The 15,826-nt window shown below is 62.3% G+C and overlaps 4 protein-coding genes across 8 annotated transcripts in view; 1 reads left to right on the top strand and 3 right to left on the bottom strand.

Annotated features, from left to right (window-relative positions):
- The window catches only part of CHD5 (chromodomain helicase DNA binding protein 5), a 31,559-nt gene extending 30,954 nt beyond the window's left edge, over positions 1–605 (bottom strand). For 4 of the 5 annotated variants that reach the window (XM_055704539.1, XM_055704542.1, XM_055704541.1 and 1 more), the window contains exon 1: positions 445–605. In XM_055704539.1, the coding sequence (XP_055560514.1) occupies positions 445–508 (64 nt within the window). In that variant the 5' untranslated portion in view covers positions 509–605. The remainder of the gene's footprint in view (positions 1–444) is intronic. The other variant, XM_055704543.1, reaches the window with a different exon arrangement.
- Positions 606–707: 102 nt separating this feature from the next.
- Positions 708–3,461, bottom strand: RPL22 (ribosomal protein L22). Its single transcript, XM_055705611.1, has 4 exons — positions 3,306–3,461; positions 2,818–2,922; positions 1,878–2,002; positions 708–926 (listed from the first exon to the last, which is right to left on the bottom strand). The coding sequence occupies exons 1-4, from the start codon at positions 3,315–3,317 to the stop codon at positions 782–784; spliced, it is 387 nt and encodes a 128-aa protein (XP_055561586.1). The 5' UTR covers positions 3,318–3,461; the 3' UTR covers positions 708–781.
- Positions 3,462–3,564: 103 nt separating this feature from the next.
- On the top strand, positions 3,565–9,855 carry RNF207 (ring finger protein 207). The gene is made up of 18 exons (XM_055705612.1): positions 3,565–4,356; positions 4,900–5,090; positions 5,325–5,457; positions 5,536–5,680; positions 5,753–5,834; positions 5,905–5,980; positions 6,067–6,192; positions 6,321–6,367; positions 6,493–6,565; positions 6,670–6,738; positions 6,869–6,937; positions 7,055–7,176; positions 8,243–8,432; positions 8,521–8,706; positions 8,789–8,840; positions 8,932–9,049; positions 9,119–9,199; positions 9,275–9,855. Exons 1-18 carry the CDS (start codon positions 3,865–3,867, stop codon positions 9,435–9,437), a joined length of 2,415 nt encoding a protein of 804 aa, XP_055561587.1. The 5' UTR covers positions 3,565–3,864; the 3' UTR covers positions 9,438–9,855.
- Positions 9,856–10,794: 939 nt separating this feature from the next.
- On the bottom strand, positions 10,795–14,617 carry ICMT (isoprenylcysteine carboxyl methyltransferase). The gene is made up of 5 exons (XM_055705610.1): positions 14,350–14,617; positions 14,084–14,172; positions 13,826–13,995; positions 12,825–13,042; positions 10,795–11,985 (listed from the first exon to the last, which is right to left on the bottom strand). Exons 1-5 carry the CDS (start codon positions 14,584–14,586, stop codon positions 11,803–11,805), a joined length of 897 nt encoding a protein of 298 aa, XP_055561585.1. The 5' UTR covers positions 14,587–14,617; the 3' UTR covers positions 10,795–11,802.
- Positions 14,618–15,826: the final 1,209 nt, after the last annotated feature.

Below are 15,826 nucleotides of genomic sequence, written 5' to 3'. Positions count from 1 at the left end.
TCACCCCGGAGCCGCCGGGACACGGCTCCCGCCCCACGCCGATGGCAGCCCTGGCCGGGCAGGGGCCCGAACCTCACCGGTAGCGCCAGGAGTGACCCCGGCCCGCTCGCTGCTGCGGGGGGCGTCATCCCGGCCCCCAGCGTCCCCCGAGAGGGCAGGGGGCTCGGCCGCGCACGGCCCCCACCCCCGAGGAAGACACCAGGGAGCCCCCCGACAGGGAGTCGCGGGCACAGCCCGCTGCCCCCCGGCGCCAGCGCCGCCCTGAGGCGGGCCCGCGGGCCGGGGAGCGGGGCGGGGCCGGGCCCTCACCGGGCGCCCCCGGGGCCGCCGCCAAGTGCCCACCACCCATTCTCGGGGGTAACGGGGGCTCCCCGGGGCCGGGCCGGGGAGCCCGCTCACCCCGTACCCCTCGGGGGGGGCCCCGCCCGCCCTCCCGCCGCCTACCCGAGACGTCCTCCTCGTTCTCCGCGTCCTCCAGCAGCTCCCGGCCGCCCGGCGGCCCCCGCATGCCGGGAGCGGCCCCAGCGGCGGGGCCGAGCGGCGGGCGCGGCCGCTCCGCGCCAAGATGGCGGCCGCCACGCCACGCCCCCCGGGACGTCACCGCGCCCCGCCCTCCCCCTCCCCCCCCCCCCCCCCCCTCCCCGAAAAGCCCCGAATCCCCCCCAGAAAACGGCCCCGGGGCCCGCGGGCGCCAGCCGAGCGCGGGCTCTCTGCAACCATCCCCGCCGTTTATTCCAGGTAAGCGAAACTGTACAAAATGGCTGCCGGGCGGCGGGCCGGCTCAATCATCCTCCTCCTCCTCCTCCTCGTCCTGGTTGATCTGGAAGTAGCGCAGCTCGTAGCTCTCCTTGCTGTTGGCCACCACGCGCAGCCAGTCGCGCAGGTTGTTCTTCTTTAGGTACTTCTTGGTCAGGTACTTCAGGTACCTGCGGGGAGAAGAGTGGCTGAAAGCTGCCCCCTGCCCCCCCTGCTCTGCCAGCAGCACCGCACGGGCGTTTCGGGGTGCGCTCTGCCCCGCCACTGCGGTTTGGGCCAACGCGAATACCCGTTCCGTGGGTTGCCGCCACCAGCAGCAATGCATCCCATTGGGCACAACCCGGCAAAGCTTTGGCTGGAAAAAGATGCTGCCGGGTCAATCACATCGGTGACACCATGACACGGAGCCTGTGAAATAATTTCCCTCCCCTCACCCTCCAACCCCGTGACCACTGTGCCATATCTCCACACCACAGATCCCTGCTCGGTGGTAGCTAACCGCTGCCAGCTCCCACAGCAGCTGCTGGGACATGCCAGGTGCGGCACCAACACGGAGCAACCGCGCTGTGCTCACAGAGCAGAGCACCGCCCCAGCATCACACAGTTTTCCTCTTCCCACCATTGTAGATCTCCAGCTGCTTCACCGTGCTGTCTCTGCCACAGCAAAACCCACGTTTATTGAAGCCAGACAAAGGACAGGCAGCCACAAGGAGGAAGCAGAGGGCAGGAGCCCACTCTGACGAGAGCAGAAGAGCATGGCTGCAGATCAACCCCCAAACTCCAGACTTGGCACCCCTTCGGCTGCGCATCCTCTCCTGCCCCCCACCCCACCAGCCCTCCCAGCAAAGCATCACCCACATATCTCTCCCAAAAATCATTCCAAAATGGCAGCCACCACACCAAGCATCACACAACACGTAACCGAGACCCTTGGCATAATTCTTGTACCGAGACATCACTTACAGGGCCCTCCTGCCAGCCAGGATCCTGTATGAATGCTGGCAATCCCCCGTCAAGGGCCAAATGCTGCTGGTAGCAACTGACCACAGCTCCCGGCACCGGAAACAGCCTCACAGCTGTGACCAGCACCTCTGAGACACAGGGCTGCCCTGCCGCCTCACCTCTTTGAGAACGGGACCTCTGACGTGACTGTGATCTTGCTCTTGCTCCTCTCGATGGTCACCACACCCCCTCCCAGGTTTCCCGCTTTGCCATTCACCTTGATCCTTTCCTGCAGGAACTGTTCCTGCAAAAAAGGAACACCACCGCTTAGCCAGGGCTGCCAGCTCCCACCAGACGTGGCCTCCCAAGCTCGCCTGTGCCTGACACTTTGGCTTTTTGTTAAGAGCTGGGGAAGAGACAGAAATGCCATTATCTCCAGAGGCAGTGGAGAAAAGCCACCTTCCTGCAGGCACGAGGCTCTGAGCCTGCCCATGCTATCCACAGCTAACCCAGCTGGCCCATTCAGACCTGCACCCGAGTGAGGCTCTCAGGTCTGAACACACCAGATTTACAAGGCAGGGACACCGTTTCCCACCTTCCAAGGGGACAGCCAGTGAAGCGACAGCTGGGCTGGGATACTCTGAGGACACCTCAGCCACAGCCCTGCACTTCAAACACGTGCTCCAGCAGTTTGAATGAAAACACGTTCATCAGACAGTGCTGAAACTCAGCACTCCCAGCCCTCACCGCTCCCGACACCGAACTGGAAAATTCACCCCACAAGGGATGAATAGCACTAGTACTGTTCGACAGGTCGGGAAAACACTTGTGCTTTAACTGCAAAGCGTTTAAAAACAATAAACACCTTGTCACTTCCAGCACCACCCAGCCTGCTTTTGTCTGCTGGGCGTTTCCCAGGGACACAGGCTTTTACGCTGCACCACAGTGAGGGGCTGAAACAGACAGCAGGGGCCTGCTGAGGCCATGCTCCCCAATACGCTGTTGGGAATGGAGCTGGCAGCCCCCACTAGAAGAAGGGCCAGGGGATGGGGCGGGGGATGGGGGCACGGCAGGGCCATCACATCTGCCCCCGGGGCAGCGGAGAGGCCCCGCACTCACAAAGTTGGCAGCGTCCATGATGCCGTCCTCCACGGGGTGGGTGCAGTCCAGGGTAAACTTCAACACCTGCTTCTTTTTTTTGCCACCTTTCGCTGCAGGTTTCTTCTGCAGGGAGGAGGGGAAGAGAGCCGTGAGAGATCCATTCCAGAACACGGGCCCCGCGGGGGACGAGCGGGGGCCAGACCGAGCTCCAGGCCGGAGACAAGGGGACCGGGCCGAGCTGCGGGCCGGTGGGAGAGCGCTGGGCAGGCCCCCGGGGCAGGATGCGGGCCGGGGGCTGCGGGGAGCGGGCGGGGCTCCCAGCCGCACGCCGGGCGCTCGGCCCGGAGGAGGCCCAGGCCCAGCCCCACGCGCAGGCCAGGGCAGGGGGGAGCCGCGCCGGGGGCGAACAGGCCGGGACAGACGGGACCGGGGAGGGCGGCGGCCCGGCAGCCCCCGGGAAGGGGTGGAGGGAAGGCGGCCCGTCCCGGCCGCCGCCGGAGACTCACCACGGGCGCCATGGCGGCTCCAGCGAAGGGGCAAAAAGGGAGCGCCGCGCCGCGCGCACGCGCGCAAGCACCCTCGGGCGGCCACTGCGCAGGCGCCGCCCGCCGCTCCGCCTGCGCCCACGCTGCCGCCGGGCCGCCGCGGGCCGCGCGCCCTGCGCAGGCTCCCCCAGCCGATCGCTGAGGGAGTCGATGGCTTCCGGCCCCGCCCGCGCACGCCTCCGACTGCCCCGCGAGCGCATAGTGCTGCCTGGCTGGGCGGGGCGGGCGCGCGGCGGCGGGCGGGGGGAGGCCTGCCGGCGGGGCCGGAGAGGGCGGCGGCGGGGCCCGGGGGACTGCGGCCTCCCCGGGGCACCTCGGTGCCTGCGGCGGGGCGTGTCCCTGCACCCAGGGGTGCCCTCACGCCCATGGGCTACTCGCTGCTCATGGGGTGCCCCCTGCACCCAAGGGTGCCTCGCCACCTGCAGGGTGCCCCCAGCACACAGGGTGCCTCCCTGCCCGTGGGCTGCCCCCTGCTGACTGCCTGGAGTGCCCCCCTGCACCCGGGGGTGCCTTGCCGCCCATGGTGTGCTCCCGCTCCCGTGGGGGGCCCCCTGCACCCAGGGTTTTTTCTGCACCCAGGGGTGCCTCACTGCCTGCAGCGTGCTCCCTACACCCAGGGCGCCCCCCTGTTCGTAGGGTGCCCCCCTGCACCCAGGATGCCTCATTGCCCATGGGGTGCACATGTCACTGCACCCCAGTCACTGCCTGCGGGGTGCCCTCCTTGCACCCCAGGCTGCACCCTCACCCCTGGGTGCCAGTGTCCCCACAGCCTGGGCGTACCACAGGGCCATGCAGTCCCATGCCACCCCAGACTCGCCGCCGGCCGCCCAGGCACACGCAGGGCTATTTTTGGGCCATAGCGTGGCCCAGCAGTGCCAGGGGCCCCACGTCACGGGGGCGGCCAGGCCCTGCCGCCTCGGCATCGCTCTCATTCCAGCCGGCGCGTGGGGAGCAGCAGCACGGCCTGACCCAGCACCGCACAGCCGATCCCCCGGCTTGCAGACAGGGAGAGGTAACGCCTTCGCCCAGCCACGGTGCCCCATGATGGGGACAGGGACTCCCCGCTGCAGGGGATGCTCCCTCCTGGGGAATCACTTGCGGGATCTCCCACCCCTGGGGACATTCTGCTGCAAGGGATGTTCCTTTGCAGGGGACACCCCATCCTGGCAGACACCACATGCTTTTTTGGAGGGGACACCCCACCCCAAGGGGACGCTCCTTTGCAGGGGACACCCCATGCCAGGGGATGCTCCTTTGCAGTGCACACCCCATCCCGGGGGATGCTCCTGTTCTGGGGAAACCCAGCCTGGGGGGCACCCCCACTGTGGGGGCCATCCCACCCAGCCCTGCTGCCCCCCAACCTGTGGTGCCAGGGGAAGGGGTGCATTCGAGGCAGTCTCATGCCACACAGCTCATAACCTAAAAATAGGCAGCAGCTCACAGGCCCCAGGGGCCAGGATTTGTCCTTTCCATGGTGGCCGCAGTGCCGCACAGGGGCTCCCCTGGGGAAAGGGAGTGAAGTGGGGTATGGGGGGGGCCGCTTTCTGCCCCGCAGATGGCTGGTGGCATTTTCTCCCCACTGGGGAGCTGCTCGGAGCTGGAGAAGGCCAACTGTCACCCACTGGTCTGCCTGCTCTGTCACGAGCCCTACCAGCACCCCTGCCTGCTTGACTGCTACCACAACTTCTGCGCCAGCTGCCTGCGGGGCCGCGCCAGCGACGGCCGCCTGCACTGCCCACTCTGCGGGTAAGGGACAGACCCTGCCGGGGAGACACCAGGACAAGGGCACGCACCACGCATCCAGCAGCCTGATACGGCACTGCTCCCAGTGTTCCCAAAGCTGCCCCCACCTGCACCTTGGGCAGGTGTCCTCATCCCCATCCCCATCTCATCACCATCCCATCCCTGTCCTCAGCCCCATCTTCATCCCCATCGCATCACCGCCCCATCCCTGTCCTCATCCCCATCCCACCCCTGCAGGCACCCCTCGGTGGTGAGGGGGGGCACAGGATTGCCCCCCGTGGACCGGCTCCTGCAGTTCCTGGTGGACAGCTCGGCTGACAGTGAGGAAGATGTGCAGTGTGCCAACTGCGACCGGCGCTGCGCCAAGGCGGTGAGGGCAGCAGGGTGGGCAGGGGACCATTCACCACTACCATGCCTGCCACCAACCACCCCCTTGCCCCCCACGCAGGAGCTGGACACCATGTACTTCTGCAACACCTGTGGGCAGCCCCTCTGTGCCTCGTGCCGCGAGGAGACCCACCGTGCCAAGATGTTTGCCCGCCACGAGATAGTCTCCCTCTCCAAGCGCACCAAAGACATCCACAAGAAGTGCTGTGAGTGCCGTGCTGCATCATGCCATGGCGCCGCACGCTGTGCCAGGCTGCTGACACCTCCATCCCTTGCAGCGCTGCATGAGGAGCCCTACATCATGTTCTCCACTGAGAAGAAGTCCATGCTCTGCATCAACTGCTTCAGGGACATGCAGGGGTGAGCAGCCGCAGCCCCACGCCTGCCCTGTGCCCCACCCTGTCCTGTGCCCTGACACCTGTGCCCACAGGGAGAGCCGGGCACACTGCATCGACATTGAGACAGCGTACATGCAGGGCTGCCAGCGGCTGGACCAGGCAGTGATGGTGGGCAGGGATGGCAGATCTTGGGGAGGGGTATGGGGACGCAGTGCTGCCCACAGCGCCGCAGCCGCCTCGCCTCCCCTGGACAGGCTGTGAAGGAGCTGCAGACCTCCACCCGCGAAGCCATCGTCCTCCTCAAGGCCATGATCGAGGAGGTGCGCAACAGTGCCAGCGAGGAGGAGGCGGCCATCAACTCCCTCTTTGGCCGCATGCAGGTGTGGAGCAACTGCCTGCACATTGTGCCCTGCACCCATGGGTGCCTGATGCATGGGCACGGCCGAGCCAGGGCAGCGGGAGGGGACCGGGGTGGCCATGGGACACAGGGTGGCCATGCCATTTGCAGGAGCAGCTCTCTGAGAGGAAGAAGGCGCTTCTGAAAGCCGTGCAGAGGTGAGGGGCTCTGGGCTGGCCACCTCCCAGGGGTCCCCCCCGGCCCAGGGCATGTTGGGTTGCCCTGGGGCCGGAGGGCTCCCTGGTGCCCCACAAAGGCTGTGCCATGCCCTGCTCTGCTGCAGCCAGCATGAGGAGAAGGAGAAGGCGTTCAAGGAGCAGCTCGCCCACCTTGCCTCCTTGCTGCCCACCCTGCAGGTAGGTCCCTGGCCAGGCAGGGATGCCCCAGCCCCAGGAGCCAGGCAGGGGCTGGGCTGCCACAGCCCCCAGGGGTGCCAGCAGTGACGCCCCCCCACACACAGGTCCACCTGGTGACCTGCTCGGCATTCCTGAGCTCCGCCAACAAAGCAGAGTTTCTGGACCTGGGCTACGTGAGTGGTGCCAGCGCTGTGGGGTGGCTAGAGCATCCTGCTGTGGGGCAGCTGGTGCACCCTGCGGCAGAGCTGGGCTCACGGGCAGGGTGCCGGGCACCCCTCACCGCACCTCGCTGCTGCCTTTCAGCAACTGATGGAGAGGCTGCAGAGGATCGTCAAGCTGCCACACCGCCTGCGGCCAGCCCAGACCAGCAAGGTAGAGCCCTGCCACCTGCCTGGGGCCAAGCCCCTGCCCGCAGCACCGGGTAGAGCAGCTCTACCAAGGTGGAGCCGTGCTGGCTCTGCCTGGCCCCAGCTGCACTCACCCCCCTAGATCAACAGCGAGTACCGGGCAGAGTTTGCCCGCTGCCTGGAGCCCCTGCTGATGCTCAGCCCACGCCGCTCCGTGGTCAGCAGCGCCGGCGGCATCGGTGCTGGCATCGCTGGCACAAACATGTGAGGTGCTAGGATCGCACCCGCTGCTCGGGTGCATCCTGCCACGCATGCCACTGCATTCCCTGCCACGCATCCCCCTCGGAATCCCACCGTGCCAAGCTTGCCCGCGCTGCTGCCCTTGAGCCTGTCACCTCGGCAGTGGTGCGGGGACAGCATGGAGCACAGCTGTGCTGACAAACGACAGGCCCAGGGGCTTCAAGTGACACTTCTGAGAAGCAGAGTGGGTGGGCTGCAGTGCTGCCAGCTGGGTGCCCCCATGAGCCTGCACCCTGCTCCCCAGCCCGGCCCCCTGCTGCCATCCCTAGAGAGCTCTGCCCCTACTGCCATGGGCACTGGGCCAGGTCCAGCTCCTGCTCACCCACACATCCGCGGCGCCGCAGCCTCTTTGCCCACCACTATTTTTATCAGAATTTCAGGGAAGTGCCCGGCCGTTCCTCACCCGGGATATATTTAGGCCCATTGATGTCACGGCAGCACCGGCCCTGCCAGGCACTCCCATCCGGAGAGGACAAACAGGCGCTGCCGCCCCATGGGGACCGCTCCTCATCCCCAGCCAGGCTTGGTGCCACAGGGCAGCTGAGCTCCTGGGGGCTGCCGGCCCTGGCGCGGGCAGAGGGAGCACGGCACTGCACGGTAGGATCGATGGTGGTAGGGCAGCAGAGCTGGGGCGGTGGGCTCTGCAGGGAGGCTGCGGGATGGGAGGAGATGCAGGGGCAGCGGTGCCCACTGAGGGGCCAGGAGATACGGGTGGCGAGGGAGTGGGCTGCATCCTTCCCTTTAGAAGCAGGAGTGTGCTGAGCACGGCTCCTGCCGTCTCCCTGCTCTTGCTGGTCCCGAAGCTGTGGGCACTGGGAGAGCAACCCACAGAAAGCTGACTTTCAGGGCAGCGTAAAGCACCTCCGGCTGATCCCGTGGGCTCAGGCAAGGGAAGGGACGCACGGGGTCAGTGTGTCCCCAGGCACACTGGGGGCGAGGGGCGGTGGGGCCAAGCCGGCGGCGTGGCCCCTGGCACCTTGCCCCCACTGTTGCTTGCCTGCAGCATACGGCTGTTGCCCTCTCCATGCAGGCTCCCTGGCGGCCAATGCTCCAAGACCCTCATGGTGCCCGGCTGCCCCGCTGCTGGCGATAAAATGTCTGCTGGCCCCATGGTGCGGAAACCAACGATGCACCGGTACATCAGCACCAAGGTCCTGCTGGCCGAGGGGCGCGAGACCCCCTTTGCCGAGCACTGCCGCAACTATGAGAACACCTACCGGGTAAGGAAGCGCAGGTCGGGAGAGGCTGGATGGGTTGCGATGGGAGGAGAGGGTGCTGCTCACGTGGCATGGCCCCCGGCCCCCGCAGATGCTGCAGACGGAGATTCAGGGCCTGAAGGACCAGGTGCAGGAACTGCACCGTGACCTCACCAAGCACCACTCACTCATCAAGACGGAGATCATGAGTGAGATCCTGCAGAAGTCCTTGCAGATGGATGTGCAGATTGCGGCTCACTACTCTGCTGTGGAGATGATGCGCAGCGTCTTCGAGGAGGTACAGCTGGCACATCCTGGTAGAGCAGGGTCCCTCCGTGCTGTACCGCGGCACACTGCCCGGCTCCCTCTCCCCCTTTCAGATCTGGGAGGAGATGTACCAGCGGGTGGCAAATGAGCAGGAGATCTACGAAGGTATTGCCAACGCTGTTCCCCCAGCCCCAAAACCCCTGTGTCCACTCCGGCGGCGCAGCCACAGCCAAGGCCCGCTCCTCTCGCCCCCCAGCCCAGCTCCACGACCTGCTGCAGCTGCGGCAGGAGAACAGCTGCCTGACCACCATCACCAAGCAGATCGCGCCATACGTCCGCTCCATTGCCAAGGTGAAGGAGCGGCTGGAGCCTAGGTGAGGGGCACAGGGGGACTTTTGGGGCTGGGAGTGCTGCGGCCACGGCTCATGCCCGTTCTGCTGCAGGCTGCAGGAGCCCCGGGAGCCCAAGGAGGAACAGACACAGATGCTGCTCAAGATCTGCGACGACAGCGAAGCAGCGCCAAGGTAGGTGACTTCAAGCATCTGGGTGACAAACTCCCCCCATGCCCTTTCCCTGCCACGGTGCCTTCCCTTCCCCAGGGATGTATTACCTGGCAGCAAGGAGGGGGCTCTGGCCAGCCCTGGGGAGGGCTGCGTGCCCAGTAGCACCCCTGGAGACCCCTCCCCAAAGAGCAAAGACTGCTGCAAGGGCCAGCAGAAAAGCGGGGCCGAGAGCACCACCCAGAAAGAGCTCGCACCGTAGAGCCCGCCACCAAGCAAGCACACAGAGCCACAGAAGCCATGCCCTGGTTGTCAACCAGCTCCTCTTGCCTCGTGCCATGAGCAAAGGCAGGAACACACAGCCCGGGCACAGTGTATCAAAAGCCTGCCTTAGGAAGACTTTGTTAGTCTGAAAAAAATAATTGCCTTCATACTCTCCCGCTCGTGTGGTAAAGTGAAATAAAAGGGCGCAAGTGTATGTGTCCGCTTGGTTCTGTGGCTCTGGACAAAACAGGCCTGCCAGCTTCAGGTGCCCAGCCCTCCTAAAACCACAACGCTGGCAAACAGGGGGGGAAAACCCAACCCTGGCTGGGCAGAGCCAGGATCTTGGTGCATCCTGCGAAGCGCCGACAGGCAGCAGAACACAAATGCAGGCAGGGTGGAGGGCTCTGCTCCTTGCGCATCTGCGCAATTTAAGAACTCACCAACTGCTGTCGTGCAGGAGGGCAGGTTACTCCTCCGTCTGTTCACTAAAGGTTCAGACTCCTTCCCTGCGCCTGTCTCCTCACTGAGCTTCTAGTCACAGGATTCAGGAAAATAAAAGGATGAGAGGCTGCAGGTCTCAACAATACTGAGAGCGCTCTGAGGATTTGGCTCAAGTGAAATTTATCCCTTTCTCTTGGTGCCAGCATATCACACCTTGGGCAGACCCCACTGCCGCAGAGCTGGAACCGGGGTCAGAGCTAGCGCCAGCGCACACACAAACGAGGTATGTTTACTACAAAGAATGACTTGAGAACAAAGCTTAGCTTCTGTTGTCAGCTCATGTCAAACCCAAGCAACAACTACTTTGCTTGTTTCAAAGTACACTTGTGCCAGCGTACAGCAGAAATGTCAACACCTACAAAAAGATTAGTTAAAAATTCACTTGCCTGAGGCATGCTGGCTACAACAGCAGGTTGCAGCTTCTGTGAGGACGTGCATCGGAGGCACAGAAAAGCCTGAGCAGGAGTCTATGAGTGACTACGCAGAGAAACCAGTGCTATTCAGCTGGGCCATTTTCATGTTTGCCCCTTTCTCCCAAGCCAAAGGCATGCTCAGTAAAAGACAAATGACCAGTGAAGGCGTTAAGCTGATGCTTCATGCAGAATGCACTCTGCAAGACAAAGCAAAGCCGGTGGAGGAAGGACTCTGTGTCAGTTAAGTGAGGAGTGATGGAGAATATGCCCCATCCCTGCGGCTGTACAGCCCTGCAAGTTGCTGTGAGTTACAGTTGTGCTTCAGCACCACACTGGACTGTTCCAAAAACCCACTGGGACTTACAAAAGTAAGGATTCCAGTTTCAGTGATGTCACCGGTACCTCAATAGATCTCCAAATAACCACCAGACAGATCAGCAATATTTTTTCTCATTTTTTTATAAAAAAAATTAAAATCAAAGCAATTTCCACCAGTGCCCCCTTTCCTGAGCCGTACTACAGCACGTTACCAAGGAACACCATTGGCCCAAAGCATGAACTGACAAGCAACTCATTTCCATTCCAGCTAGGAAGAATAATGTAAAACTCAAGAAAACAAGTGAACCTCTTTGGTATATAACGACAGAATAAGTTATACCACAAAGCTCGCATAGGAACCATTTCCAAAATGGCAACGTTTAAAATAGCATTAGCTAGCCAAACCTTTGTCCCTGTTTGGAGAATTTCCCTAGAAGCACCTCCTAGTCACACTGACATCCCAGCTTTTGCCCAAAAAAGCAGGCAAGGATCTCAAGCGCTAAAGCCCTTGGCAAGCCTGGCAGCTGCGGCTCTTTCCCAACCCAAAATCCTGGGATCTCTGCAGGATGGAGGCAGCCTGGCAGGATAGGAAGCAGCACGATTTGGAAGCGGGAAGAGGGAACTGGAGGTGGCGGGGAGGCTCGGGAAGGCGGCAGCTGAAACTGTGACTCCCGAACTCACAGCAGCAGCGGCTGAGGGAGGAGGGAGTGGGCTCACCCTCCTGCTGCGTTTCGGAGGCGCTCGCAATCCAGCAGCATGAGGCAAGTGGAAGAAACGAAACCTCCCCGTGCACATTAATGCCTGGGAGAGAACCAATTGGCGCTGCACTGCGTTTCAGTAGAACTCAGCTGCTGCAGGCAGAAAGGTTCGATTCTCTTTAGGGTCGCTACAGGCTAAGTTATCTGCAAGATCCCTGAATGTGCAACGAAGGACTTATCTCGAGGAGGACGAATGAGCTTCTGATCTGCTAGTGACCTGGCAGGCTGGGCAGCTCCACAGCCCTTTGCCAGCTGCTCCCAGGCGGCCGGGAACTATCAGCGGGCTACTCCCGGTGCCACTGCCACACATCATCCCTCACCCTGTGGCGCCTGGAGCTGGGCGTTCACTTGGCCAGTCTGGTTTTTGCCCGTGCTACAGTTCCACTTTGACTCCTTTAATAAAAGGGAGACCCGATGGCACCTTCCTTTTGTACTCCAAGTACTCTTCTCCAAAGAAGTGAATAAGTGTGATCTCCTCCTCCTCGATCCGCTCCCTGAAGAAGCGCCAGGATGCCAGTGCATAGCCCACCATGCAGATGGGATTGCAGAGTAACACCTGTGAACAGACACCAACTGTTAGCGTCCCCTCGTCTCTCACAGAAACTGAGGCTGCCCCCCAGCCCCACATGCTCATCGCCCTTCGATAACTGCCATGAGGTCCAAACACTCTCCAAAGAAAAGAAAAAATCCCAGCACCTTTTGTGGAATTTCAATCTGGGGAAGAAATCAGTGCTTATGAAGAAAGTGGCCTGCAGGCAGCTGCCAGCTCCTACCACCCTGGCGCAGAGCAGCACCCCAGCACTAGAGAGCCCATGCGAGGTCACACAGCTCCACATGTGGTCTCCATGGTCTCCCTCCAGAAAAATAATCACAAGTGCTAACCACAAGAAAAGTGCAACTAAGGCAGTGCTGTGTTACAGCCTGACTGCAGCTGCCCCCAGGTTTACCCTCTGGCTGGGGCCCTGGGTGCTCTTAGAGGGAGTTTGCTTTGCCATCCAGCACAGGACTGGTATTTGGCAGGAGCGAGGTCAAGTCTGACTGCTTATGGAAGGCTTTTTGGCCATAGGGATGCAAGGAAACTGGACACCAGCTTTAGGCTAGCAGTAGATCGTACCCTGAGCCTCCCAGGGCATTCTGGCTCAAACCCGAGCCCTGCCACCCCTGCTTATTCCATATAAAAAATTAAACCGATGGGGTCTTCCCAAATTCATGGGCTGGGGGCAGAGCACTCAGGGTTTCTCGATGCTCTACATGCAGTGGGAGGTACCAAAAACCACGCTTAGGCCACCACTGCCACTGACCGCCAGTGATTTGCATCCCATTACAGACACTGGATAGAATTAAGAAAGACCTGGATTATAAGATGAAAGTATCTGAGCACATTGTATACGGTACCTGTGTTCCAATACTCCAGTAAAACCATCCCACGTAAGACGGGTGCCGGAACCACCCATACACTCCACTTGTCACCAAAGTATGAGTATCCGATTTTTCATTCTGAACAATATGGTTGAAGTTGGAACCAGCTGTGAGCATGGCCGCTTTCCTCAGACAGTCCCCAAAGATCACCATCAATAACCCTACAGTACTCAGCCAGGTGATCTGCTTCAGCTCTGCAAGTGAATAAGGACGGGTCACAACAGGTTTCCACATATCACGTGCGGGGAAGACACCAGGGGATTGGGGCAGCGGGTGGGCTTCCCACTCCACAAATCTCAAAGCATGACAACTAGTAAAACACAGCCAGCGTTCCATGCATCACCGTCCCACCACCGGAACAAATAAAAATAGTGTTCCTTGCCACTGTATCACCCGACGCAAAGTCTGTAGGTCCTTGTGGCGGAGTGCCCTAAGGGGAGCCCAGCTTTATGGCGCAAAGCTGTCATAAAGTACAGCCAAGGCGATGTGCTCAGGCCAGACATTGGGAGCTCTGCAGCCCATCCTGTATTATGAAGGGGGGAAGGAGAACATCTCTCCTCTCCCAAAAAAAGGAAGCAGCCCAGACTGGGCAAACAGCAACAGTTTCTGCTGATTTGATTTTATTCCAGGTCAAAAGACGACACCCAGATGTAACTGAAGCGTCGCTCTTTGTACCAACAAAGCAGCTTGAAAGAGGTAGGCAGAACAGGGCTGAAGACCTGCTACACAGCAAAGACAGCCCAGCGTGTAACAGCGAGGGGGGCGCTCTCCCCAAGCCTGAAACCAAGAGGCTTTGAGCACAGAGAGATTAAGGCCATGTCAAAGCCCTCCTCCACTGCCGGCATGGGTCAGCTAAGCAGGGATCATCAGTGCTTTTCTACCAGGCGGGTGGTCTGTGGGCAAGCCACGTGCAGCCAGGCAGACCCAGGGGACAGCAGGCAGAAGGGTGGGCAGCTGGGAAGGGCAGGGTGGCCAACCTGGGAAGAGGAGCTTCTCCAGCGTGAACTCCACCCAGGAGGAGAGGGCGGCCAGGTTGTACTCGAAGCTGTGGTTGAGCAGGAAGGAGTCCAAGGAAAGGCTGCGCGGGTTGTTGATGGCTGTCACTAAGTACTCCGAGTAGTGGAAGAGGGAGAGGGAGCACATGTACCTGCGGCAGGAGGGAAAAAAACGCTGGGCATGGCTGGGGGTCATCATGCTCGCCCAGCTCCCCCGAGCCCTGCCAGCCCTTCCCTTACCATCCAAAGTGGCGCCAGGCAGAGCGGCCGGTGCTAAGCAGCAGCCCACAGCCGAAGGCAAACCCCAGGAAGCAGGCCCGGACAGCGATCTGCAGGCAGAGGAAGGGGAGACAGAGGAGCTGCTGCTGCTGCTCCTCCCCGCCCGTCTGCCGCCCCACGGGCCCCGTGTCACCCCGCCACGGGCCCGGTGCCGCCCCGTCGCCCCCCGGGCCCGCCCCCCCCGCGAGCCTCCTTCCACCCCACCGCTCCGGAGCCGCCCCCCGCACCTTGTAGAGCGGCCGCGGGTAGAGCAGCAGCAGCGCCGCGTTAACGCCCGCCACGTGTAGGGCGAGCGCCAGGCGGCCGCGCAGGCCGGGGGCGGCCAGCAGCGCGGCGGGCGAGCCCAGCACCACCGGCAGCGCCGCCACCGAGGCGCCCAGCAGGAAGGCGGCCAGACTGGCACGAGCCTCCCGGCCCAGCCACCCCCGCCGCGGACCCGCCGCTATCGCCGCCGCCGCCATCATGGCGGCGCCCGCCCCGCCCGCGTCGCCTGGGAAACGGCCGCACTGCTCTCGCGAGAGCTGCGCCCTGCGCAGGGGCAGTATCCCCATGAGGGCTGCCGCTCTCGCGAGAGTTCCGTCCCACGCAGGCGCAGTAGCCCCGAGAGCGGCGCAACTCTCGCGACCCTCCGTCTCGCGCAGGCGCAATGTCCGCCGCGGGGGGGACCGAGGAGTTCTCTGAGTCCGCCTGACTTCGGGTGTCGCCTCCGGCCCTGGGCCCTCTTTGCTCTTGATTGTTGTTGTTTACTGTAATAAACTGGCACACCCCGCTGGGCAGCCTCTCCGAGCTGCCGCTCCCGGCCCGGGCTGAAGCCTTCGGGCCACCGCACCCTCACACCCGTCCAGCCCCCGCCCCGGCGGCTCTCGCCGGTACCTGCCTCGTGCCTGGGAGGCCGAGAGAAACGGTGCTGTGCCCCGCGGGCACCGGAGGAACCCGGTGGTGCTGCCCCGGCCCCGCGGCCCGGCAGGGCTCACACCCGGCCGCCGGGCCAGAGTGAGGAGCAGCGGCGGGCCCAGCCGCAGTCCCGGGACGGCGAGGGGGACTGTGGGGCTGCGATCCCACAGGCTGGCTGCCAAACTGCGGGAGCTAGCCCAGGATTCCCATTAAAGGATGCAGGCTTTCCTAAAAACAAGTGGGGAGCCTGCTGCACTGCTCAGGGACCCTGGGAGAAGCCGGAAAAACAGGAGGGTGGAAGCAGCGCAATTCATTTGGAATTGCTGCTACTCGAGACTGAAAAAAAAAAAAGCCACACCCATTTTATTTTGGTCAACAACAACAGACTTTATTTATGCCACAAGATTCCTTAAATAACTTAGATGTGCACAGAGAAACTACCTAGAGGTGTCAACAAAACAGTCCGAGACATTCAGTACGATACAGGGGCACGTTTCTCGTCACAAGTATCGTACGTAAGCTTTGGTGTGCAGTTGTAGGACATACCGGCAAGTTTTAACACAGCATCACAAAGACTCATGGCCTCACAAGTCCCTCGTGCCGCCACGCACCTCTGTCCTGATACGGCACGGGCAAAAGCTTCGCTTACGAGATTAAACTGTGAAAACGGGGCTCCAGAGGCGAATGGCGAGCAACCGGGAAGGCTCCTGGAGCCTTGCAGGGTGCTTAAGCCACCTACAGCACAAGGTCTACGGCGCTAAACCGATCAGCAGCGAAGCAACAGCACTGCCATGGCAGCTCCGGCAGCAG

Source organism: Falco cherrug, chromosome 3 (genome assembly GCF_023634085.1).
Source record: "Falco cherrug isolate bFalChe1 chromosome 3, bFalChe1.pri, whole genome shotgun sequence".
Lineage (NCBI taxonomy): Eukaryota > Metazoa > Chordata > Aves > Falconiformes > Falconidae > Falco > Falco cherrug.
Note: the sequence above shows the minus strand (reverse complement) of the source record. Positions and strands in the feature narration are given on the sequence as shown.

Bases quoted from the DNA above. Each gene is read 5' to 3' on its own strand.
- RNF207 (XM_055705612.1), top strand. From the start codon at position 3,865: ATGGTGTGCTCCCGCTCCCGTGGGGGGCCCCCTGCACCCAGGGTTTTT. The intron at 5,835-5,904 runs GTGAGCAGCCGC...CTGTGCCCACAG, and splicing joins TGCTTCAGGGACATGCAGGG to GGAGAGCCGGGCACACTGCA. The intron at 6,739-6,868 runs GTGAGTGGTGCC...GCTGCCTTTCAG, and splicing joins AGTTTCTGGACCTGGGCTAC to CAACTGATGGAGAGGCTGCA.
- RPL22 (XM_055705611.1), bottom strand. The intron at 2,003-2,817 runs GTGAGTGCGGGG...CCTTTTTTGCAG, and splicing joins TCATGGACGCTGCCAACTTT to GAACAGTTCCTGCAGGAAAG. The intron at 927-1,877 runs GTGAGGCGGCAG...TTCTCCCCGCAG, and splicing joins GAGGTCCCGTTCTCAAAGAG to GTACCTGAAGTACCTGACCA.
- ICMT (XM_055705610.1), bottom strand. From the start codon at position 14,586: ATGATGGCGGCGGCGGCGATAGCGGCGGGTCCGCGGCGGGGGTGGCTG. The intron at 13,996-14,083 runs GTAAGGGAAGGG...CTCCTGCCGCAG, and splicing joins GCCTGGCGCCACTTTGGATG to GTACATGTGCTCCCTCTCCC. The intron at 13,043-13,825 runs GTTGGCCACCCT...ATTCACTTGCAG, and splicing joins GGAGAAGCTCCTCTTCCCAG to AGCTGAAGCAGATCACCTGG.